This window comes from Zootoca vivipara, chromosome 4 (assembly GCF_963506605.1).
Source record: "Zootoca vivipara chromosome 4, rZooViv1.1, whole genome shotgun sequence".
NCBI classification, from domain to species: Eukaryota; Metazoa; Chordata; class Lepidosauria; order Squamata; family Lacertidae; genus Zootoca; species Zootoca vivipara.
The window spans coordinates 50365678-50391226 of NC_083279.1; the positions used below are offsets into that span (position 1 = coordinate 50365678).

Sequence of the window (25549 nt, forward strand, 5' to 3'; positions counted from 1 at the left end):
AAATAAAGAAAATATGAAAGTGGATTAAATATTATAACGAATGCAATATAATATACTTTTAAATCAATGGCACAAACAACTATGACAAAAGGTTGAACTGCTTTTCCCTTCTGACGTTAATAGCACTTGAGCCATCAGTGTGGAATCAGGGGATTTTGCTGAATTTGACAGCAGGACCCATTTTTTGGTCTTTTGTAGAGTCACATACAGTGGTGCCTCGCTTAACAAACGCCCTGTAAGACAAAATTTTCGCTTAAAGAAAGGATTTTTCTAGCGGAGGTTGCCTCGCTAGACAAATTCGTTTTACGAAAAATTCGTCTAGCGAATCGCGGTTTCCCATAGGAATGCATTGAAATTCAATTAATGCGTTCCTATGGGAATTTTTTTTAAAAAAAAAATCAATGCATTCCTATGGGATTCACTAGACAAATTTTTCATTATAAGAATAGACCCGTGGAACGAATTAAATTCGTCTAGTGAGGCACCACTGTACATGTTACGTTCAATACTGTAGGTGGTGGAAGCCCATAATATGACCTACTACTATAGATACAATACATGCATGCTAGCTTCCTGTGAGTTATATTGAGACCAGCAGGAGCTGTGTATCCAGCACTGTGAGCCCAGTTCTCTGGATCTCTCTTCCAGCTGAGTTCAGACAGGCCTGCTGGTTGTTGAACACCTAGTGCCTTATTTTGGCAGTACCCTTTTCCAATTTCTTTTAACCTGATTTCATCTCCATTGTATCTTTTTTTGTGACCTTATTGTGCACCTTTACTAGACTACGGTGTTAAACAGACTGGTTGAATAAATAAAATGTAATAAACAGGATGTCAGATTTCTGCTCGTGCCATTAAAATCTGACATGAAGTTGGATACATTTTTTCCTCACACATAAGCAATATCTAGTATAGATGTAAAATAGTGATCTGGAGGTAGGAATCTGACTTATACACAGCCAGATCACTCACTCTATCCAGTTCAGTATGATCTCCACTACCTGGCCACAGATCCCTAGGGTTTCAGACAAAAGCATTTGTTTCTCAGCTCTATCGGAAGATGCCAAGGATTAAACCAGGGACTTTTTGCATACAAAGCATGTCCTCTACTACTGAACCATGGCATTTACCTGGTAAGTAAATCCCACCATATTTACAAAGTGAATAATCAACTGCCCGGCTTAGTATTGATTTCTGTTTCACAAAATAGTTCATAATACAGTGGACACGAAGGCTTCTATTAATTTAAACTTTCTACTTGGAACTCCTGATGAGCTCCCAAAAGAATCACTGAGAAAGCAAGCTATCAATTAAATCACTGAGTAAGCAATGTATGACAATAAGGGGTGCAATTTTTCAAAGACAAAGGCTGTGGTAGCCAATGTGGTACCCTCCAGATGTTGTTGTGCTACAGTTCTCATCAGCCTCAGCCAGCTTGGCCACAGGTGATCTGGGGGCATGTTGGCTACCCCTGGTCTAAGTGATACTTCTGTGGTCCTCACCTTCCATTGGGAAAATGCTTGTGTACACAAAATCATATGCAAGGTAACACAAAGGGCACTTCTCTACATACAGTATAATCATAACCCTGTCTACTCAGAAGTATGTCCTATTGCATTCAGTGTGGCCTACTTTCAGGGAAGTGGGGTTAGGACTGCAGCTGTAGTTGTGTAAGGCAATTCCAGCAAAGATGCATATAATACTGTACAGTGTTTGGGGACGTCTGTATACTTCCTGAATATTCTAGGACAAAAATGATGTAAAAAACTGGTATTCTGCTGTAGATGGCCCATTAATAAAGATGAAACCTGGAGTTTTTAAACATTCTATTTCAAGAGTGTGCACTAAAGTTATTTGAACACCAATAGCAAAAATACACACAAAGATAATGTGGCTATAATTTGTACAGTACCTAGTAGCCATGCATATAACCTTCTGTTAAGTGACATATCTCTTCTTAAGAGAGTTTGGGCAGATGCTGAGAGAAGGTGGACTATATCAGACCTAGATAGTGTGACAGCACTTTCACTGGGATCCTAAACAAAGAACAGACAAGTCAGTTATAGGTGAGTTTCCTCAAACAAAAACCAGGAAATGCAGAAACCAACAAAGCCACTGCACTGTGGCAATAAAAAAATTAGCAACATAAAACTCCTTTCACTTTAATGCTGCAATCTGTCCATGTCTATCAGGACCAAGACAGCCTAACCATAGTAGTTCTGATAATGGCAATTTCAAAAATTAATTTATTGCAATGCAATCTGCATTAAATGTCCCTTGAGGCTGGCTAAGAAACTGCAGTTACTAAAGCAGGATGTTGTTTTGGTGGTAGAAATGGCAGTGAACTCCTTAGAGAACCAGAATTTTGCACAGAGCTGCCCCTCCTTGAAACATCTTCAGAATACTTACACAGAGACCAATGGTTTGTTTGATTTTTGGGGTGGTTGGGAGAGAACTTAAAAATAAACCCAACTGTAAACCAAGGCACCACTTGCATGTACAGAAAAATGTACGAAGCCTAGGCAGTTTTCCCTTGCACTTGTCTGTCGGTGTAGCGAGCTTTAGAGTTGAACCACAAAAAGTTAAGTCTTTTCCTTACCAAAGATGAATAAAATGGGAAGAAGAAGAGAACCACTTCCAAAGTGTTCCTTTGAACAAGAACATTTGAATCCAGCATTGACACACAAAAGGCTTTGACCTGTAACAAAAGAACAGAATTACATTTGATGAATACACCCCTCTGCTGCCAAGGAATATGCCCAGTAGTGGAGGGCATGATGGAGGCACAAGCCTCATGTGGAGGGAGGTGGGGTGCTCTGTGTGGGCTGAGAGAATGAAGTACTGCTCATTTTCCCCTCTCCCCAAGCTTCCCTTGGGGCAAAGGGAATGGGAAGTGGTTGGAAGTGTTGGGATGCAGTAAGGCTGGTGGGGTCTGCATGGGGATGAAGTAGGCAAGAGGGAGTAACCCCCATGCTTCCAAGACTTTCTTTCCACCTAAATTGTAGTGATTTTCTTTAGACTTTTAGGACTGCTGACCTCACTTCCTGCTTCCCCCTTCCTTGATCCCCCTTTTCGCTTCTCTCTTCTGCGGAGATGACAGAGCAATCATGGCTCTCCGCATCTCCTTCGTAGACAGAACTAGGACCAGCTTTCGATCAAACATGCATTTCATCTAACTAATGTAGCTTTCTTATTTTTCAGGACTCAAGTCTCTGTGGTTGCCTTCAGCAAAAGGTGTGTTCCTCCAAACAGGTATTCAGTGCAGTCTTCAGTTCAAGGTTCTGCTAGTGCATATCAAAAGCCTCTTTTCCAAAGCAGTCAATTTTGGGGAGATTTCACATGGTCCCCATTATTCTTAGATTCGTTGCTGTTGATCAACACTTAGCCAGAGCAAATGATCTGAGAAAGGACATCCAAAGATGGCTCTATGTATCACCTTCATGAGTGTATGATTAAATTTGCAGTTTGCCCATACTTCTAGACTTATTTGTTTAGAAAGACATACAAAGAACACACATTACCAGTTGTGTAACCTACCATGAGCTTAGCATCAGTTCCCAGCATATACTTCTGCTGTTTTCCAGATAAGTCTCTGTTGATATGACTAACAACAAAAAGGGAGGCAGGCAGTCTTACGGAAGGACTAACCAGGACACTCCCCCATAATGCTGAATAAAACACTTCTTTGCCAATTACTAGAGACAACTTCACAAGTAAAGCATCTGTCCTGTTAAAACAAAAAGAAGTGGAAATGAAAAAGGGAAGTTTCTATAAGACTTCCATCAAATGACCATTCTTTTTTAAAAAACAAAACAAAACAAAAACCACAGGTTAATCTAGAAAAGATCAAACTCACTCCAATTTGGGACTGTCACTGCATTCACATTTGCACATAATTTGTCACTCTGTCACGAGTGATACCAAGTCTAGGCCTGCTCTTTCTATAGTAAATTAGCATTGCCACTCATGTACATCACAGGTACTCAAAATCGGGAACTGATGTTACGGAAGAATTTGGAGAAATGATTCTAGGGTTGTGCTGAAGGAAGTTCCTACTCTAGTCAACCCTACCCATTTCAGCAATTGTGACTCAAAGGATCATGGGACCATGCCTTCAATCGAACAACTTAGATTAAAAAAAGTTCACCCTTTGGCTACTAATTATTTAACGCTGTCAGAATTTCAATATAATAAGGGGCTACTTATGGCCATCTGTTTTAGATCTCTTCTCCCCGCCAAGTCACATCACTAATGGGCAAGACTTAATGTACAAGTCACCCAATGATTGCTCACAATCTGAATAAATTAAGTGGACAGAATCTCTTGATCGGAAAGAAGTAATCACCTCAGGAAGTGCTGATAAGAACAGGATGGAAACTTCCCACCTTTGTTTCTTCTCCTTCAAATACAGATTCTTGTGAAGACCTGCCCTTTTTTTGGGGGGGGGGGAGTACCAACATGTGGTGGCAATGAAACATCTTGGAAGGTTAAGTAATACTAATGGTATCCCATTCATCTGCCTTTTGTGGATTTTGGTGAAGATCTGGTGTCTGAGAAGGCTTTAATATTTGAAAATCATTTATGATACTGTAGTTCAGTTGTCTACATAACTGGATTAATGTATACTATGAATCTGCAAAATCAGAGAAAGGAAGCCCACACCCTCAGAGCTTAACCACCCCCACAAATTATGTGCATAACTAAATAATACATGTAGTACCGGTAGATATAGATTTGATGGCTGACAAGACTCTCAACTACACTGCATCAGTTCTGCATCACTGATGTTCCAAATCTCATACCAGTCATAATCTTGTTAGAGGCCTTAAGTCTCTATGTTTCACCCCCCCCCCACACACACACTCCTGTCTACAATAGACAACACTGACATACTTTACACTGTTATAAGACTGTAAGAAAAAAACACAAATGCTTAGGGTAAGTTTAGAGGAGCTTTAGTCAAAGCTCAAGCAAATGTTTCCATAAGATTCTGAAAACAGACAAGGCTTTCTCTAAATTCCATTGACAGAGCTTGTAAATGTTAAGCAGAAGGGAGTTTTTCCTGCTGCTTCCAGGTGCCTTTTGGCACAGCCACATTTGCATTTGTACCCAAAAGAACCTGCTTGTTTGCACTTATGATTCTGCAGCCACAGGCACTTCCTGCTCAAGTTGTCCTGTGGCCCTTGCCAAATACAAACAGAACGTCTTAACTCTAAATCCTTACAGCTCTGCCCTTCCTGTTTCTTTCAGTAGCTTGTCTTCTCTGACCCCACCAAGAGCCTTTCCACAGACCCCATACGACACAGATGAGCAACTCTTGGAAGTGGGGGGTTTCTACTGAATAGTTTTTAAAATGCAATGACATTTATCGTAAGAGCAAGTGATACCAACCTGTCATAGATTTCTGACCCTTCCTCCAAACCGGGCAGGAGTCCAATTAAGAAGGCTTGAAGACTTGGCAGGAGGCACTTCTGTAGTGGGATAAAGTATTTCTCATACAGGCCAAGAAGAACAGGCCTCACCGACATTGCTGCATTTGCCAGCAATGGAAACAAGCCTGAGCTGGTGACAGAAAGAGAGAGAGAGATTTAAAAGGGGGGAGTGGGTGCCAGCCATTGGCTGCATTCACACATTATGTTAAATTATGGCTTAGTATTACAAGGATGAGTTGAACAGGGTCTTGGGCTTGTGCACTTCCTTCTCCCCTGAGGCAGGTATGAGGAAGTTTAGAAACATTTGTTCCTATTTGAAATTAACCACAGCTTTTTGTGACTACTGAAACCTGGAAAACTGTGGCTAATCTTAGTTATTTGTTCAAACAGGTTATAACCTCAAACCACACTTTATGAAGTTGGCTCGTTTCAACAACAATAGTGAAGATTAACTGCAGTTCAGGGTTTGTACATGACATTAAACTGCAGTTCACCTGAAACAAGCTTCCAATCTTCTTTTTGCAGTCGCACTTCAGGGGAAGGGAAGCGTGAGCTTGAGGCCCTTCTGCAACTCATCCTTGCAGCGCTAAACCAGAGTTTACTATTATCTGCAAGCACGGCCACTAATATTAAATTCCAGTCTTACTTTTTAATTAGAAGGTTTACCTGTATAGAAACAAGTCCTTTGCAAGCCATTTGGTCCCAATGATTTTGAATATTATTTCATAGGTCTCTAGTGCCTTTAGGTGCACTCCACTGGGCAACGCTGGATGTAAACACTGAGATAACCTCTTGCTAATAATCAGACGTCTTGGTAAAAGGGAGTACTTCAAATTACTTTGAAGAGCCTGTAAAATAATGGTGGGAATTAAATGTTGTAACTTACATCAACATTAGTCAGCAAATGAACTTAGCTAAAGCGTTACTGTAATCTTCTACTTAACAGAACTAGCCTTCAGAGAGCTGAGGCTGCTGAAGAGGCCAAAGATCATCTTAGCTGCGAGTCCTGGAGAACCTGCTCCCTGCTTTGCTGGTCTTTTCCATATGGCCTGGGATTATTGCTATTACTGATATTAATTGTTTTGTACCTTTATTTTAGATCTCATGTGGAAATTGTTTCAATTTGGTTGGGTATTTTTGGTGTTTTACTTATTGTTTATGGCTTTTTATACTGTAATGATGGTTTTTTTTCATGCTGTAAGCCACCTTCATCATGGTTTTAACTATGGAGAGACAGCACAGAAATCAGATTATGTATGCATGTTGCTACTAGCAGACTTATGGGGACGTGGGTAGCGCTGCAGTGTGAACCACTGAGCCTCTTGGGCTTGCCGATCAGAAGGTGGGCGGTTTGAATCTGTTCAATGAGGTGAGCTCCCGTTCTGTCCCAGCTTCTGCCAACCTAGCAATTCGAAAGCATGCCAGTGCAAAGTAAATAAATAGGTACCACTGTGGTGGGAAGAGAAACCGTGTTTCCTGTGCTCTGGCATCTGCCACTGTGTTCTGTTGTGCAAGAAGCAGTTTAGTTATGCTGGCCACATGACCCGGAAAGCTGTCTGTGGACAAACGCCGGCTCCCTGGGCCTGAAAGCGAGATGAGCTCCGCAACCCCATAGTCGCCTTTGACGGGACTTAACCGTCCAGGGGTCCTTTACCTTTTAACCTTTTAATTGTTGCTCTGTACTTGGTACAGATAGTTAACTGCTGATTTGATACTTGGCATGATGAGGGAAGTGCCTTTCCACATAGTATGTCTCACTGTCTTAGTCACATTTTTCCTTAGCACAGTGCTTCCCACAAATCTCTCTCTCAGTATCAATTCCACACATAATCTTTCTGTGCTATATGGTTGGGAGTGCAGTTAGCTTTTTTGTTTTCTATCTCCTTTTTTGTTCTTAAGACTGGCAAGATGCGAATCACCCCAGAGCCTAAATTCTTCCTGGAAAGGCATGAGGATTCTCCTCTTTTGTTTTGGCCATCAATTTGCTAATTTGCTTTTTAAAATATATATTGTGTATTTACGTTTCCTCCCCTTGCTTGAAGCGCCCAGTTCTACACCCACTTAGTGTGAGTAAAACTTGATCTCAGGCTACTTAACTAAGCATCATGATGGCCACATATAAACAGGCACGAGTGGCATCTTAATTTATGAAAAACAGCTTAGGATATTGTAGCACATTACAAAATAAAACCCTAACAAATGGTATTGCAGCATAACTTTCATAGCCCACTTTATCAGATGCATGGCTAATCTAATTGGGAAGGTTACATATTTGAGTACAGAAATGGCAGTGGCTGGGATGCAGGGATCTGAAATGTTAGACAATGCAAGAGAGAGTTCTTAAGTATTTCAGCCCTTTGCCGATTTCATTTATTTCATAGAACTGTAGAGTTGGAAGGGATCATGAGGGTCATCTAGTCCACCCTGCTGCAATGCAAGAATCTCAACATGTGGTTCCCATACAATTTGAATATGTATGCACTACCACCCCCTTAAACTGTTGTTCACCACTCTGAATCTAGGGATTGGTTTCAGAAGGACAGAATTGTGTTAAACAAAGGCATGCTATGTGGCATAGTATAGCTGTCTCTTTTCATGGAAGTCCTAGAACAGGCAGAATATGTAAAAGCTAGAATAAATCACTGGGTTGGGAACAAGTAAACAGCGTGTAAACAGCTGGACTATTTGTTAAGGGTGTGTGAATTGCTATGTTGAGTTTGCAAAAGTAAACTGATCAAATATCCAAATGACTGCAGCTAATTTGTGATCCATAATGCAAAAAAAAATTCGCATTGGTAAAATATTTAAAAATTCATTCAACAAGGTTTTTTCCCCTCTTGTTTTATATTACAAATTTAAACCCATTTTGAAAATTTTGCTAATCGTTTTCATTTGTACAAGCATATGGGGTGTGTGTGCAAGGGCTGTATAGCTATGACACTCAAACATTGAGCTGAACAGCTTATGGGGGCACTAAAACCTCTTATCAGAAGGACCCAGTTACCCTGTTTGTCACATGATAAGGAAGTAGTATGAAGCAATGGTCCACACATCATGCTAAGCCAGACCTTGTCTCATTGCAAATGTGTGGGTTCCCAGAGAGAAGCTCACAGTCACTTTGTTCCTTACTTGTCCTTTTTGGTGCAGTGGTGAGCTAAGCCAATGTTTTCTTAATGTGTCATCTGAACCCTGGTTGATAGTTAAGCTCTTGCCTGACTAGCAATGAGCTGCATTATTAATAACAGTAATAGTAATAAGAATAAGAATAACCCACCCTTCTGTCTACGTTCCCAGGGTAGGTCACAACAATTTAAACTGCAACATTAGAAATACTGTAGTTTAAAGCAAACGACCTAGTAGTTTTAAGGTAGCAAATAACTTTTGAAATACAGTAAATCAAACACTGTTCAACATTACTACCGGTATGACAAGTTAGCCTGGTCAACATCTGCTACATCAAGACCTGTCAACTGGAAAATCCCCACTGTCCTGTTGAGAACTTAGTTTATACCATTAAATCTAATTAAGACCAATTACAATCACTGCCCGTAACACCAACAGAACATTTAAGACCCAGAAGCTCAGCATGTGATTTACTACCTGCAGCAGAAAAAGACAAGAAAAAACCCCTGCACATGCAAGTTTGAAGCAGATGGGGGAAAGAGTATTAATGCACAGTTAAGCAAAGGAGTTACAAGCTAGTACTGCTTTGCTTGACACATATAAATTAAGTGTGTATCACAAACTAAAATTAATTTGCAAGTAGTCATTCTGCCTTGACCACTGCATTTATGTGCCACAAATGTTCTAAGCAAATGGATCACATTCCAGTGAACATTTCAAAGAAAATACCTCTTATTTTCCAAGGTTTTCCTGTTGTGTTATGGTCAGTGCCTAAAAATAAGCAAGGTTTTAAAGGTTCCCTTCAGTCTCTAAAAGAAGGCAACTTGTTTCCCTTGGGGAAAGGAAGAGATGGGTTGAAATGGAAGCAGGAGGCTGTGTATTTCCCTTAGGTACACAGCTGGATCAAAATCAAGTCAAAGATAGAAGAAGGGTAGGAAACAATGGGGGGGAAGGAGGTAGAAAGGGGAGCACACCAAATTACGGTTGGAGAATTTGTCTCAGGAGATATCGCATGAAGACTGAAGAACACCAGGGTCCCTGGGGAGAGAACTCTTAAAAGATTTTCTCTTCCTTGGGATGAAGCTTATCCCAGCACAACGGAAGATGAAGTGATCTACAGTATTTGGCAAGCTGGTTGTACGCAAGCATCCCAGCTACTGGCACTGAGTGAAAAAGTGGAAGCAGGTTCCATGTGCATAACTAGACGGAGGATCAAGGTAAACAATCTTCTTGCGTCGTAATGACACCAGGTGACTGGCACTGAAAGTGCATCTTCAGAATAGGTTGCCATAACCACCAACTGGGACTTCCTTTGATCTTTGACAGGTGTCAATCAGCTGGAAGGAACTGGGAGAGTGCCTTCAAAGGGGCTTGCTCTGGAGAGAGAGAAAATGCTCTGTTTTAAACAGGGCATTTCCCCCTCTGCACAGGAAATGGCTTGGATTGAATCGTTTTTTCCAAGTCTCTTGGATGCACTAGGACAGGGAACTCCCCAGGGCGGCTGATCCCAACTGACTGGTGTTGATAGGGAGCTCCTCTTGCAAAGGAAGAATCAGGAGCACTCTTTAAGATCCTGACAGTTCCTTTCTAGCTGCATAGATACCTAGGTAGGAGTGGTTTCTGACAAATTCTTTCATGGGTCAAATCTGGACCAGCATCAGGCCTAATTAGACTTGCAGGGTAAAGATTCCCCACCTCTGGCATAAGGGTAAGCACATACCGGTATTCTGTTTATGAGGATAGCTTATATATGCTACTGTTCAACTATAAGCCCTTGCTTTGCACAGTTGCATCCAGAATGATGCTTTTTTGGAGTCAAGGTGCTAAGGCAGGGATGAAGAACCTTTTTCATCCCGAGTGCCACATTCCCTTTTGGATAACCTTCTGCAAGGTGGCACATGGCTGTGGTAGGCAGTGCCAGAGGCTAAAGGGGGCAGAGCAATGAACATGAATTTTACTTTTGTACAGTAAACTAGTTTCTACACATACTCACACACCCTTCTTGTATCTTCCATCCAGGCAAAAAAGAAGCATTGGCCAAGCTTAAGGACATATTCTAGCCAGGCAAAAAATATTAATAATTGAGTGTGTAAATCAAGGCAGGAGAGGGATATGGCTGGGGAGAGCTGAGAGCCATATAGAAAGGCCCAGAGGGCCAAAATAGGCATCTGACCCTGAGACACACCCCCTTCACTGAGTGGTACACTTAAGATGGCAACAAAGCTGAGCCCCTTAGTGACATAAAATACGAAGTGAGAATTTTGCTGTTATATGTGTAACTTGGTTCGATCACAAAGCATTCAAACCACAACAGAAAAGTGACCAGCCATTCTTGAAAGTTGTCACACCACACAGGGTAAAAAAACACTGTTAATCACAGCAATTCATGACTTAGGAAATTTCAAAGAAGCTACAATTTCAAGAGACTCAACTAGATTTTTGGAGGCATCGTTGTCCACACAATCCAGCGTGGCTGTTTGGAGGGTTTTATTGCTCTGCCACTATCTGTCCCTGCAAACTATCTTTTGCAGCTGCTTTTTGTACTTCTGTAAAAATTGGTTTGTTTCATTTTGCAACTGCCTTTTGTACTACAATACCATCCAGAATCTGCTTATCAACAGCTTGTCAGAATGATATACAAACTGTAAACCTATCTACTAGCTGTCATTATGTGCTATAAAAATTTACATTTTTTATTGAAGAACAGTAAGAACAACAAAAAAACCAGATACTGTACCTTGTTGAGTTTACCAAGAGAAGATATAAGATCTGCCCATTCACTCGATGATTCAAAGTTCCTTAAAGCTTTATCAATTGCTGAAGAATAATTTCTGTATCTATAATCACCAAGCAGCTCCTGCTCTTCAGGGTCCATTTTAAATTTTCATAGCCAAAGTGTTCTTGGAAACAGAAACAAAAAAAACCTCTGATCAGATCTTAATGGCATTTTACATACTGTACTCATTTGTGAAATGTGTATGCAGTTATCCTTAATGAGGGTCACTAAACACACAAGATTAGCTGATTTAATGCTCTTCTTGCTGAATTAAATTCTACCAAAAAGTGTGATCCCACTGTTTTGAAGCTGTAGTTCAGTTCCAAAGATACTTTGAAACTGCAAGAACCATTCATTGTTTCATACAAAATCTTGGAAATACAGAAAGTTACTCATCAGTTATTTTACTGATAATGTGACGTGATAAGATAATTAAATACTCCAAACTGCACACATTCACATAAACTAGAATGTCCCACTTTCTAGGACAAAATACCCATTAACATTTAAGGCCGTGCTGATATTTGAAATAGTATTGCTACAGACATGTCTGCTTTTTTCTTCATCTAGAAACCCCATCTAGAAAATTACTCTCACTGGAATCAGATTAGTATTTTTTCTGTTGTGGGAAACCAATAGGTTTTTATTTATTTACTGTAAGAATGACAATAGACAATTGCTCTACTCGGTACTCGTAATTCATGAATCGTATGCCGGTTCAGTTGTATAACCAAAGCATGATGTTGCATGTCAAACTGCACTAGTGGTTAACAAATCACAGTTTTTCAGGCTCAAATAAGCACCTAAAAATTAAGATTACTGCAAATTGGTTCAGACTACAACTTGGCATTACATGCACAAACAAACCATAACTTGCCATTTTGTCTGAACTGGGGTAAATCACGGTTTGCCTACAGGTCAGGGATCTGTCAGGAATGCTTTGATGGTGTTTCCTGCTTGGCAGGGGGTTGGACTGAATGGCCCTTGTGGTCTCTTCCAACTCTATGATTCTATGATTTTGGCGAACAAGTAAGCAATGGTTTGTCCAGTTTGGACAATATGACAACTCGAGGCAGGACGTGCGCACGAGCCTGCCACCCAAACCTTTTCATGCACATAATTACAAACCATATTTTGGGATTAAATTAACAAACATAATAGGAAAAGGCAGTATATATGCTACTTATGTTGTATATCAAACATTTTAATCAGCAGCAATGGAAAGGAATCCATAATTATATTAGGGTCTATAGTACACTATTCACGACAAAAATAAAATAGGTTTTAGGCATTTGTTGAAATTGACTCAGAGTGAAGCTTGAAGCAGGTGTAGCTTAGCCTGTGGCCCTCCAGATGATGTCGTAGTCTAGATGAGAATTGTAGTCCAGAAACAGCTGGATGGCCACAGGTTCCAAACTTCTTTCTCGTGTGCATTACTTGGTTCAGGCTTCCTCAAACTCGGCCCTCCAGATGTTTTTGGCCTACAACTCCCATGATCCCTAGCTAGCAGGACCAGTGGTCAGGGATGATGGGAATTGTAGTCTCAAAACATCTGGAGGGCCGAGGTTGAGGAAGCCTGACTTGGTTTAATAGGTTTGCCAAACTTAGCAACTGTATATATTGCTTCTGATACTATGTTTTCATTTACTTAACATTTAATAAAATAAATGTAGTGATCATTATTTTGTCCATCTGTCAGGAAACTGAGATATGTTTTAATTCACAGAGGCAGATGTCAACAGGAACTGAACACTTTCCCGCAAGCCTCAGTGAGCAAGTTAACAATTAACTCTCTATGAAGGCAAAAGCAAATGTAGACAGAAGGAGTTGCTTTCTTAGATTAAGAAAGCTGCTCAGTATGCTATATTATTTAGTGGGGGATCTTGGAGAAACATACCAGCCATTCTTATCATATGACTTTAGAAGCTATGGGCTGTATTTGCTGTAGAGCTAAGGGTATCTTTCCATCAGTGACAGCATTCTTGCTTACCATATGTAACAATACTCTCTCTCTCTCTCTCCTTCCCCTGCACACTGTTCTAAGGGTTCTCTCAATGGAAATCCCATTGTGCTAGCAGAAGGCCTTGTCCTGGCTTCTGCAAATGCAATGTCCTAGTTGAATATGGCCCATATATTTTAATAGTCAATAAAATCTACATGCTGGGCCTTTCAGCAGCTTTCATTACTATCAACCACATAGAAATTGATGTTGTATGTGCCACATCTGAATAACCATGAGAGAAAGTGTTGTGTATGTTTCAAGCAAATGGTCATGACTTTATGGTGTTAGGGGAGTTTAATAAGGGAAAGACACAGTCAAAAGAGGCCACAAAAGAGACAAGATCAACTCAGTATTCAGAAACACTATTTGGAAACCCTAATGGCCTCCTAGAAACCAGTTTGAAGAAAGAGCACCAGCAAAGTATCTATGTGTGTGGAGGTGAATTGTCCCAAACAGCATGAGCCCCAGGTGACCAGCTATCATCTTTTTAAAAAGAGTAAGCTTCCAGCAGTCAAGGAACTGAGATATGAGAATAAATGTACAGCTGCTATTTTTCTCATTTTACTAGCCGATTTCACTAGCCAATGCAGACTCTAGTCTAGTAGAAGTCCCTCTAAGCAGCTGCATTCTTATCCACACCTCCTGCGAAGCAGGCAGAAATATTCCTGGCCAAGGGCTGCAAGGACAAACATCCTCTATTATCAGAAGTGTGCAGAAGAAATAAAGTGATCAGATCTGCCCCCTAATCCAAATTACAGTGGTACCTCAGGTTACGAATTTAATCTGTTCCGGAGGTCTGTTCTTAACCTGAAACCATTCTTAACCTGAGGTACCACTTTAGCTAATGGAGCCTCCTACCACCACCGTGTGTTTTCATCCTGGGGCAAAGTTCTTAACCCGAGGTACTACTTCCAGATTAGCGGAGTCTGTAACCCGAGGTACCACTGTATATGTTCTGTCACTGAAATTTGATGGCTTTCATTCAGAACCTTGACGGCCCTTTGCATACTCTAAACCTGAAGTCTGGTTTTCAAAACCCTAATTAAGAGTGTCGCCAATCACTGGTAGCCTGGCAACTCACCCATTGCCAGCTTACATCTTGGATATGGTCCCTACGCTTCAATCAGTAAGTGAGAAGGAAAAACCTCCATCAATTACAACATCTTGAATCAAATGGTGCACTACCCCATGTAAAGCTGCACTGCTAAAATTCTTATTTTTAAAAGGCCACTAAAGGTTTGGGAACCATGGCTAATCCCAACTTCTGCAGCCTACTATACACATAGTGCTTTGAGGGTTAGTTATCCAAGTATGATAGCCTTGAAAATGAACAAAAAACACAGGACAATTAGGAACTTAATTCTGGGGGGAAATACCGGTATCAAGGAGAAAAAAGAAGTACAGAATAAAACAAACTGCACTAAAAGAAAACAGCAACCAGATATTTGTTTTTAAAATGCAACTTCTGGTCAAAGCGCACACACTGCACTAAAAGAAAACAGCAACCAGATATTTGTTTTTAAAATGCAACTTCTGGTCAAAGCGCACACAAGACTCATAGAAGGGGGACAATAGACCATTCATGTAAATATTGTTACAATGCCCTCTACTTCTCTCCATTTTGCTTACAGACAGGGAAAGACTGCAGCGTTTGGCAGTGATGCATTGTCCTGCGGAAGCCAAACCTGTTCTACCGAGCCTGTTTACTGGTGCTAAAACCAGTGCTTCTCTCAAATCATCCCACCCCCCCTTCACCTTCATTTCAGCTCTACCAGATTATTCAGACACACAATGGTGTGCAAATAAGGCGAGGTGGGGAAAGATACAGCGTCGATTATGCAGTAAAACGGCTTTTCCTCTCCACCCCCGCCCTTCTCTCCCTCTCCTCGCCTTTGACAGGCTGCTGCTCCTACATGGCAAACACAACCCAACAGCTGTTCTCCAGCAGCAGCAACATAACAGGCAGCTGCAGAAGCACCCGAGAGGGGGGCGGGCAGCAGGATACAGACAACCTGTAGAATCGCAGGCACTGCAAAACACGTAAACAAACAAGCAAACACGTGTTTATGCCCTCTACATTTCTACGCCTGCCTATGTGGAGAAGCGGGGGAGAGCGCTGGCTTCTACCTTTTTCCCTCCTCGGGTGAAATCAGGAATAAGCACCATTTCAGAAATAGAGAGAGAGAGAGATCCTGAAGGATGATTAAGGGAGGAAAAAAGGGGGGTTGCTTTGTTTTCCCCTCTCCCCATCTGCACTTCATTGGTCGGGGGGCAAAGTGGCCCCTGCGTGCAGAGAAGAAGGTTAGCCCCCCCATGCAAAAAGGGATGGGAAGAAGCCCTGACAGGCTGGACTTCCTCAATTGCAACAGCACTTTGTCCCCCATCTTCCCCACTTACCATCTGAGGAAGGAGCAGGCGGCGGCGGCAGAGGCGTCGCGCTGGCTGCTGCTGCTGCTTCCACCGCGGACGAGGGGTGCGCGTCTCCGCCGCAGCTTCGCTGAGGCTCCCCGGGCGCTTCCCTCGCTTGCGACGTGTCCCGCGGCTGGGCGGGGCCGTGGCGGGAGCCAGGAACTACAAGGAAGGGCGGGCGGGGGCAGAATCTCCCGTCGCCATAGCTACGGCTCCTCTTCGCAACCTCCCCCTGCCCGTGCCGGATGGGGAAGTACCATTTCGAAGGGCGGCGGCGGGGGGGGGAAAGAATGTTGACAGCAAGATTTAAGATTTACGGGACCCCGCTTTTTCTGTAAAGTGGCGCGGAGCCTCGCCCCGTCCCTGTTATAGCCTTCCCAGCCGCTTTAGCGTGGACAGCTCGCCTCGGCGATGTTTAAGGCGGACTCAAAGGCGCAGCTGCCCACCCACCCCCGCCCCGATGAGATGGTGCATCCCAACATCGCGCGTTTGGGCACGTCTCTAGCTCCACCTGCTGGCAGAAGCGGAGACTGCAAGGTTGTTTGGGTTCGAGTGTGGCACTAATCTCGGAGCAGGTCGGACTGCTGCTGCGGGCAGTTTGGGAAATGCCAATTTCGTAATTAAAAGAGCGGCTTAATCTGAATCCCTGGATCCATTATGAAAGGCTGGATCCTGCCAAAAGAAAAAGAAAAAAAAGCGAAATGATATTGTTGAAAGGTTGGGAGATGAGGGTTCACGATCCTTTTCAACTCTTCGGTTTTTGGTTGTAAAGGTGTTTCCAGAGGGGGCTTTATGTTGAAAAACAGGTCAGCCGAGTCTAATTTTTTTCTATGTATGACTGAAATGTTGCTGTCCACACATTTTTTTTAGTCATCGGTTTTGCATAGGTATTCCGTTATTTCCCCAGCCAAGAGGGGGTGGCCCCTGATGAAATATTTCCATGCTATGTTTTCTCCGCTCAGTCACTACTCCGTCGAAACAAAATTAAAAAATTCCTTCCAGTAGCACCTTAGAGACCAACTAAGTTTGTCATTGGTATGAGCTTTCCTGTGCTACTTTCCTTTCCTACTCTGTGCTATCTGCCATTGGCTTTTCCTGTTTGGGGCATGTGGGAAGCTATTTCCACAAGAGAAGAGCAAGAGCAAATGTTACCTGATGTTTTGCTATTGGCAAAATTGAGGGTGGAGGAAGAATTTGGATTTTCATTTGTATTATTACTACAGCATCACTATTACTATGACTACTACTATGGACTTGTACAGTATGTTTTAAACTATGGTTGTAGATTTTTAGAGATACTTTTGGGTTTTTTGTAAACCGCTTTATAAATAAACCATATATTGCAAAAAAAAATCACAGCCTCCAGTGAGCTGAACCTTGAGTGACTGCTCTATCCCTTGAATGATTCATTGCTCAGAAATAACATGCATATACCGTATGTATTCAAAATAAAAATAAAAAATCCTTCCAGTAGCACCAACACGGCTACCTACCTGAACTAATACTGTATGTATATTCTTAACCTATTAACCTAACACACCTTTCATATATCTGCTCAATAGGATTGGATGAAACTAGTAGCTGAGCAGCAGCTCTCTGTGGTTTTCAAATGAGGACCTCCTGCATCAGCAGCTGGAGGAATTCAGTCAGGGCTACTAATGTAGAACAACCTAGGAGAGACTAGGCTGAATATGCATTTCTGCGTGCCCAAGTGTCAGAGCTGAGCCTCGAGCCAAAGTGAGTAAAGCAGCCAAGCAAGTTCAGCAACAGGGCAGACTACTGTGTCCCTCCCCTTAGTGAACTTACAAACCCCAGGTTCCCAAGTAAATTAACTCGCTCAACAACAATATCTGCTGGTAGAATGCCAGCAGAGGTGTGGGAGCTATCCAGTGTAGCACAGAATGTTGTATGTCTTCCTGATGGACAGAATCAGGGGTGGGGTACTCAGTGCAAATCGGTCCTTGACCTCAGGAAGTTAGTTTGCTCCCTTGGGGCCAAGGTAGCTGACCTGGATAAGCAGAGAGGTTCCTGGACGAGACCTTCATAGGACATGATAATTGCATCCCACTCAACCATCTTTGTTCCACCAACAGCTTTGATCCTGTAAATCTGCTCCACCTGCTGGAACAGACCAGTGAGATGGGAAGTATTCCGGTGGGGGCTTTTCTGGGAAGCTCACCTGTTTCTCCCAATGCAGCAGTTCTGGTTTCCTTTTCTGACCATGGTAGTGGGTGATTCGATCTTTAGGGACATGGATAGCTGGGTTTGTGATTGGTTTGTTGATCATACGGTAACTTGGCTTTGAAACAAAGAACATTATATAATAATAATATTAATAATTTTTTATTTATACCCCGCCCATCTGGCTGGATTTCCCCAGCCACTCTGGGTGGCTTCCAACAGAAAAATAAAATAAAATAATCTATTAAACATTAAAAGCCTCCCTAAACCAGGCTGCCTTCAGATGTCTTCTGAAAATCTGGTAGCTGTTTTTCTCTTTGACATCCGATGGGAGGGTGTTCCACAGGGCGGGCACCACTACCAAGAAGGCCCTCTGCCTGGTTCCCTGCAACTTGGCTTCTCGCAACGAGGGAACTGCCAGAAGGCCCTCAGTACTGGTCCTCAGTGTCCGGGCAGAATGATGGGGGTGGAGACGCTCCTTCAGGTATACTGGACTGAGGCCATTTAGGGCTTTAAAGGTCAGCACCAACACTTTGAATTGTGCTCGGAAACATACTGGGAGTTATTAAAAAAGTAACCTAATTTTAAAAAAACTTTAATCATGATGTTAAGAAGCTCTAAATAAGCAGGTCATTGTAACAGTTCACAATTTATTCAAATCTCACAAACGTTCATGTAAAATACTATTTGCCTGATTTCTGCATTTAATTTCTCCTGCAAAGTGGTTTTGCATTCTTACAAGTAGTAGAGATGTAAAAGAAGGAAAAACAAGCTTTTGGCTCCACTTCTTTTTTTACAGGAGGGATATAACAAAATAGTAGGAATTAAGAGATTAATTATAGGGCGTCATTTTAGCCAGCAACTGGTTTTCAGTGCAAGGGCTCATATGACCGGGATCTTTATTTTATTTTGTTTAACTATGTTGGCTATTGTCTGTATTTTCCTCCACATTGAATAACTACAGCTGGCGCCTAGGGTTACAGGGCATGGGCCCTGATTTAAACACCCAGCATCTCTATTTTTTTAACGGTGAAGGGAGCACTAGAGATGTAAAAAAAAACACCACATGGGAGTAGCGACAGGAGGTGTTTGTGTATGTGTGTGAGAGAGATGCACATGTTTCCTTACGTGAAGTTGTACAGAGCAGTACAGTGTTTAAATTAATATTGTGATTGTAACTGACCACAGAGCAACAGGGAAGGTTAAAAAAAACTCAATCCATCCTCCTCTTATCAAGAGTTCTGCTCATTAAGAGCCAGCTGAAATATGGCAGATAAGCTCCAGTTATTTTATTTGTTAGTTATTATTAAAACAATTTATATAACACTTCACTACAATAGCCTTTAAGTGATTTACAAAGAAAACAAAAAAAAAATCAGTTAAAACTATAAAAGCAAACTCCAATTAAAATGCCTGCTGGAATAAAATTAGTCTTCAGTAGGCACTGGAGGCTCAGTAGGGAGCAGGAGCCTGTCTGATCGCTACTAGAATGGAGCTCCATAAAATTGGGCACATGCCAAAATTCACCAAGGTTGAACCGTTTTGTCACTAACAAACTGCCCGTGGGGCCCATCGGCTCCCGGGGGTAAAAGGGCCAAATACACTGGAGTCTCAGCTCCCTCCTCAGGAGATTTTGGGGCTTTAGGACCTGCCATGTCAGTCTTGACCCACCCAGGGCAACAGGCATTCAGGAGAATACCATCACCTTTCCTTGTCTCATTCAGCCGCCTTGCTTGAATTCTGGACAAAACCGTTACCCCAATTTTGGACACGCCATAAGCTGTATTTGGCCAACCCTCCTTCTCATGCACTCCCTTCTTGGTGTCTTCTACAAATTTTTCCATGAGTTTCACTAGTTCCTCTTCAGTGATTGTCTCACTCCGAAACTTCTGCTGTAGTTCTGGGCTGCACCTGGCCAAGGCCCGGACACTCATGACACTGGAGACATTCACTACCCTTCCTGTGACAAAAAAAGATGATAACTCCACAATAACCAATGGACCATATCCAACTCAGTTGCACTCAAAGTAGACATACTGAGCAGACCTAATTACAGGCAGGTAGCCGTGTTGGTCTGACGTAGTCGAAACAAAATAAAAAAATCCTTCCAGTAGCACCTTAGAGACCAACAGTTGGTCTCTAAGGTGCTACTGGAAGGATTTTTTTATTTTGTTTTGAGCAGACCTAAGTTAGGCAAGCCAATTATTTATAAGGGGTTCCCTGTGGCTCTGAGTAACACTATCTTTGGGTATGTGGGCGTAGCCAGGATTTTTGTTAGGGCGGAAGAACCTCAGATTTGTATTTATTTGTATTGTTTTAGGGGAGCTGCTACCCCCCCTGCCCCCCGGCTATGCCCATGATTGCGTACAACCCAATACTCTGCAGAGGAAGTAGAAATAAGAAGTGTCATACAGCAAGTAAATCATGAAGAATAAATCATAAGCAAGTTGCATATACAAGAACAGAAACCTTTCCATGGAGATATTCTAAAATAAGAAACGGTTGACAGAAAATCTAAAATATATATACTGTGTAATTTGTGTTTAATAGCTCTGAAGGCTATCACAGTGGCATTTAACACATACACACAGTGCTTTTTCTGGGGTTACTCAAGGGTACACAGAAAAAAAGCACTGTATACAATGTTTGGACACATCAAGATAGAATGCAGCAGTTACTCAAGAGTTGATCAATAGTGCAGTATGATGCCAGTAATTTCACTAGCTTTTCAAAATAGCTAGAAAACTGAATCATCTGACAGGCTGCTGATTTTACAGTATTGTATCACACAGAGCAGAAAACATCCAGTTTGCTTCCCCGCCTCCCTTCTTCTTCAATAAATCCATGTGATGAACCTCACTAAGCCCTATCTGGCTTAGTTCAACTTCTATTTGTCTCTTGTTTCATTTACAAAGAGTTCTATCCTATCCTCTTTACACGATGGCTGTAAAGAACAGGATCAGACTTGAAAAGCTCAGTTGGTCTGCCTGCCTGCCTGCCCTACAATAAGGTCCTAGGATGGGTTGTGACTATTTAAAAATACAATATTTACCCCTGCAGGATGAAAATGCATAGCTCACCTTGTGGTTTAATAAGTGGTAATAACTCATTGCAAATATTTCTGGTTGCAAAGAAGTTCGTTTTCATGGTCACTTCTGCTTGTGTAGGAAATGGTGTGGTGTCCTCCACTTTTTATTGGGCAAAGAAAACAAAAAATATGCATTAAGGTACAAATGCATACAGTCTTTCCACCACCTACACTAACAAAGACAAACAACATAGTCTACTTATGGTCAGCATTAGTTGAAATTACATTGTGCAACTGTGATATTATTGAAGACTCCACCTATACCATACTACAGCGTTTACCAACCTCGTGTTCTCCAGATGTTTTAGACCAGGCATAGGCAACCTTCAGCCCTCCAGATGTTTTGGACTACAATTCCCATCATCCCTGACCACTGGTCCTGTTAGCTAGGGATCATGGGAGTTGTAGGCCAAAACACCTGGAGAGCCGAAGGTTTCCTATGCCTGTTTTAGACTATCCCATCAATCCCCAACCAACTGTTGTTTATTTTACTGGTTTGTTAACCTGTCTGCTTGTTTGGGGGATTATAGGGTTAACTTGGAAACCTAGCAAATACCTCAAGGCTCAAATATCAAGTTAATTAAAACTCCTTCCTTGGTATGTGAGAGTTGCCTCATCTCTGGCTAAGGTGCTTCATGCGATTGACAGGAATCTGTATTATTGCACACCACCCCAATCTCCGAGTAGTGCAAGATTTCAGGCAGGGCCATCTTAAGTATAGCTGGCGCCCTGGTGCGAACTATCCCTCTAGCACCCCCCATTTCCGAGCGCGGCTGCCGTGCGGGCGCAGTGCGCAGCGCGGCGCCCCCCTGGCAGCCCAGCACCTTGCGCCACCCAACCTTCCCTTAGGGTCGGCCCTGATTTCAGGGGTTCAGGCACTTACCCAGGGTTTATGTTTCCTTTTGGAATAAGACATGGCAGAGGCTGTGATGTCTTTATGATATACAGTGTATATATATATATATATATATATATATATATATATATATATATGTGTGTGTGTGTGTGTGTGTGTGTGTGTGTGTGTGTGTGTGTGTGTGTAAAGATAAAGGACCCCTGGATCGTTAAGTCCAGTCACAGGCGACTATGGGGTTGTGGTGCTCATCTCGCTTTTCAGGCCAAGGGAGCCAGTTGTTTGTCCACAGACAGCTTTCCGGGTCATGTGGCCAGCATGACTAAACTGCTTCTGGCGCAACGGAACACTGTGACAGAAGCCAGAGCGCATGGAAATTCCATCGCCACACTGGTACCTATTTATCCACTTGCACTGGTGTGCTTTCGAACTGCTAGGCTGGCAGAAGCTGGGATAGAGCAATGGGAGCTTACCCCGTTGTATGGATTTGAACTGCCGACCTTCTGATTGGCAAGCCCAAGAAGCAATGGAGGGGTTTACAGCATTAACGCCCTAAGAGAGCTTTGCTTCTCCCACAGCCACAGCCTTGGATTCCAGCAGAAATCAGGCCTGGCTTTTATCTCTGACTTTTCAGCCTGCAGCTTTTGCAACCAGTTTCTAGCTCATATCACTCAACCCTCCACCCTGGGACGGAGGCCCACCCATTTGCCCTCTGGCACAGAGCAACTCCCTTCCCGTAATCATTAGCAAGCCATTTCAGCAACTGAAAATGTGCTGGATCCAGGAATTAGAAGAGGAGCTAAGACATACAGCCTCCCCCCTCTCCAAACTCATAACAAGATAAAAATAGGAGGTGTGCATTTCAAGGTGGAACTCAACCTGATAAGGAAAGACTTTGTAAACCTGGATTAAGGGGCTGTTTCGTCCCTTTGCTTTAAAGGGAATATACTGCTTTTCTCTAACTTTTGCACTGCATATCTTCGTCTTCAATCTCCAAATTTTTCCAGTTTTAGTTAACTTTAGAACTTGTTTCATAACCCTGTGTGGTCTTTGCTTATTTTTAACACCCTCAAGCTTAGAAGATAGAGTACCACACTACCTTACGAGCCTCAAGGAGACCCCAGGGAAAAGTGGAGGCCCCAGGGATAAAGGACAGCCTTGTGGAAATAATTTACACCTTGTCTGGTGGCACCTGTTGTTTAAAGGGGGAGACTAAGCTGAGTAGAGGGGTACACTCTATGCTAGCCGGGAACACCCTCTCCCCAGATGGCACAAGACCTAGGGTGCTGTCACAAACACACGTGTCAAAACTGTCTAGGATGTCAAAGAATTTTTTTAACATGTTGAAGATGTACAAAGCTCCCATACCATCTGCATTCACTTGAGTTAGCATTGTTTGCCGCAGTTCTGGCTGCTTCTACATGCCAAGGGAGGGAATGACATGTATTTTATTGTGTCCAGATGTTTAAATTACAAAATAACAATAACACACAAACCCACATTAAATCTAGATGGAATAGTTTTCATTTCGGTTGTAGAACATGAAATTATATTTGCCTTGTTGATAAGTACATTTGATATTATGTCTGTGTGCAAGAATAATGTTAAGAGCAGGCTAAAAGTATCACCTTTCATTCAGAATTACTACTGCTGCTGCTAATTTGTAATAATAATAGATAGTTGCCAGCTATCCACCAGGTACCCTGTGTTTTTTCATTACTTACTTCCTGCATGGGACAGTTATGTATTGTATGGTGAGAAAGATCACTAACAAAAATTTAGCTGCTTCTGTCCCTGCAACTAACCAATAATCAAACTGCGAACTATCTTTTTCTGAATGATTGTTTGCTTGTCTAAGTAATCTGATTCTAGTTTCCACAGGAAATGCAAGAAGCAAATTGCATTTTTATCAAGCATTAATTGTATATGTTTTGCAGTTTTCCATCACAGATTATGCTTTGCTGCACGCAAAAGATTTTATCATGTATTAAGAAACATAGGTTCAAGTGTACCTCATCAGACATGAAGTTGCACATGTGTACATGCAGTGAATACAGTACTCATATGCAAGATTGGTACACCGGATTATTTACATGCAGCTCTCATGCTTAGTCCTACTGATGCATTTTCTGTGTTGGAAAACAGTAATGTATGCAGCTGCCCCGAGTTGCAGGAAGAAGCAGCACCCATGAAAGTCACAAAGCAGTGTGGCAAATATTTACTGTACTGGGTCCAAAGTACACTGTTAAAAGTACTGTACAGTACTTTACCCAGTACTTACCAAAGTTAAGTAGTTAACCCTGACAGTAAGAGTTGTGCGACAGTGGAATTTGCTGCCAAGAAGTGTGGTGGAGTCTCCTTCTTTGGAGGTCTTTAAGCAGAGGCTTGACAGCCATATGTCAAGAATGCTTTGATGGTGTTTCCTGCTTGGCAGGGGGTTGGACTGGATGGCCCTTGTGGTCTCTTCCAACTCTATGATTCTATGATTCTATGAACCCAGTAACTCAGTTACCCTAGGCTAAGCCCCAGAATATATGAAATAAGGTGAATGAAAGTTTCCTGACCACCAAGTAACTGCAGTGAGTTCAACTTCCCACTCATCAGGGACCAACAGGATCATTTTTATATCAGACTGCGGTGCTCCCAGGCAGACCTGATCTCTGTATACTTTCTTTCCAGAAACTGAACACTGTTTTTTACCTTTGAAAGCAATCCCTGCATTGTTGACCAGCACATTTAATCCTCCATACTTCTCCTTCAAGAAATCGCGTAGGGTTCGGATACTCTGCAGGTCATTTATGTCCAGCTGGTGGAACTGTGGCTTCAGACCTTCTTCCTGCAGCTTGGCCACTGCCTCCTTTCCCCGTTCGATGTCCCGGGCAGTCAGGTAAACATCCCCAGTGAACTGCTTGCATAGAGCCCGCACGATGGCCAGCCCAATGCCTTTGTTGGAGCCAGTCACCACAGCTACTGGAATGTTCTTAGACATCCTCTCTGCCAAGCAGATTCTGATCAGGTAGGACGGGAGACACCTTAGGAAGAAACACATCCATATAACTGAGCATGTTTTATGTACGGCGTCAGAACATCACAGCATTATTGCGCTACCCGAAAGCACTTACTCTGGGATAGCACAGCATAATCAGCAAGGAAACTTCAAAAACAATTGGGTGGAGTAATCCCATATACGTGTTTTTTTGCAGCAAACACAAAAAATCTTGTGGCACCCTTAAAAAACCCTGTGAACTTATTTTGGCATAAGGGTCTGTAGTCAGTTTGCCAGACACATGGAGTGGCAACTTCACTGGATGGGTATATTTACCCCTATTGCAAAGATGAAGGACTGCCTGATTTGGAGCATGTGGTTTGGAGTATTGCTTTAAAAACCTCCATTCCCAGGGTGTGCCTACTGGCTCTTTCCAACCTTTGAACATTATTTGACACATTATTTTATTCTGCAATTTACAGAGGCATAGTAGGGAGGCCATAATCCACCCTGGTTTTTTTTTTTTAGATTATCAGCAGAATTGAGCAGGTTCGGGCAATCAAAGGAAAACCCCCCAAAACTTACCCTGCTGATTCTGTGCAGCGCCTGCTGTTGACTCTCTTCTGTCTTCCCTTGCACAGAGCAAGCACGACAAGGTTGCTATGGTGGAAAGGCTAGAGGCCCGCCTTTCCTGGCAGCT

At 42.4% G+C, this 25549-nt stretch overlaps 2 protein-coding genes across 5 annotated transcripts in view; both read right to left on the reverse strand.

Annotated features, from left to right (window-relative positions):
* The window catches only part of DOP1B (DOP1 leucine zipper like protein B), a 68322-nt gene extending 49907 nt beyond the window's left edge, over window positions 1–18415 (reverse strand). For 2 of the 4 annotated variants that reach the window (XM_060273581.1, XM_035116017.2), the window contains exons 1-7: window positions 15730–17913; window positions 11292–11454; window positions 6098–6279; window positions 5391–5561; window positions 3537–3726; window positions 2599–2697; window positions 1912–2035 (exon numbers count right to left, since the gene is read on the reverse strand). In XM_060273581.1, the coding sequence (XP_060129564.1) occupies window positions 1912–2035; window positions 2599–2697; window positions 3537–3726; window positions 5391–5561; window positions 6098–6279; window positions 11292–11429 (904 nt within the window). In that variant the 5' untranslated portion in view covers window positions 11430–11454; window positions 15730–17913. The other 2 variants (XM_060273579.1, XM_060273580.1) reach the window with 2 other exon arrangements.
* Window positions 18416–18552: 137 nt separating this feature from the next.
* Window positions 18553–25538, reverse strand: LOC118085408 (carbonyl reductase [NADPH] 1). The gene is made up of 4 exons (XM_035116021.2): window positions 25435–25538; window positions 24564–24895; window positions 21003–21110; window positions 18553–19882 (listed from the first exon to the last, which is right to left on the reverse strand). Exons 2-4 carry the CDS (start codon window positions 24850–24852, stop codon window positions 19446–19448), a joined length of 834 nt encoding a protein of 277 aa, XP_034971912.1. The 5' UTR covers window positions 24853–24895; window positions 25435–25538; the 3' UTR covers window positions 18553–19445.
* Between the last annotated feature and the right edge of the window lie 11 nt (window positions 25539–25549).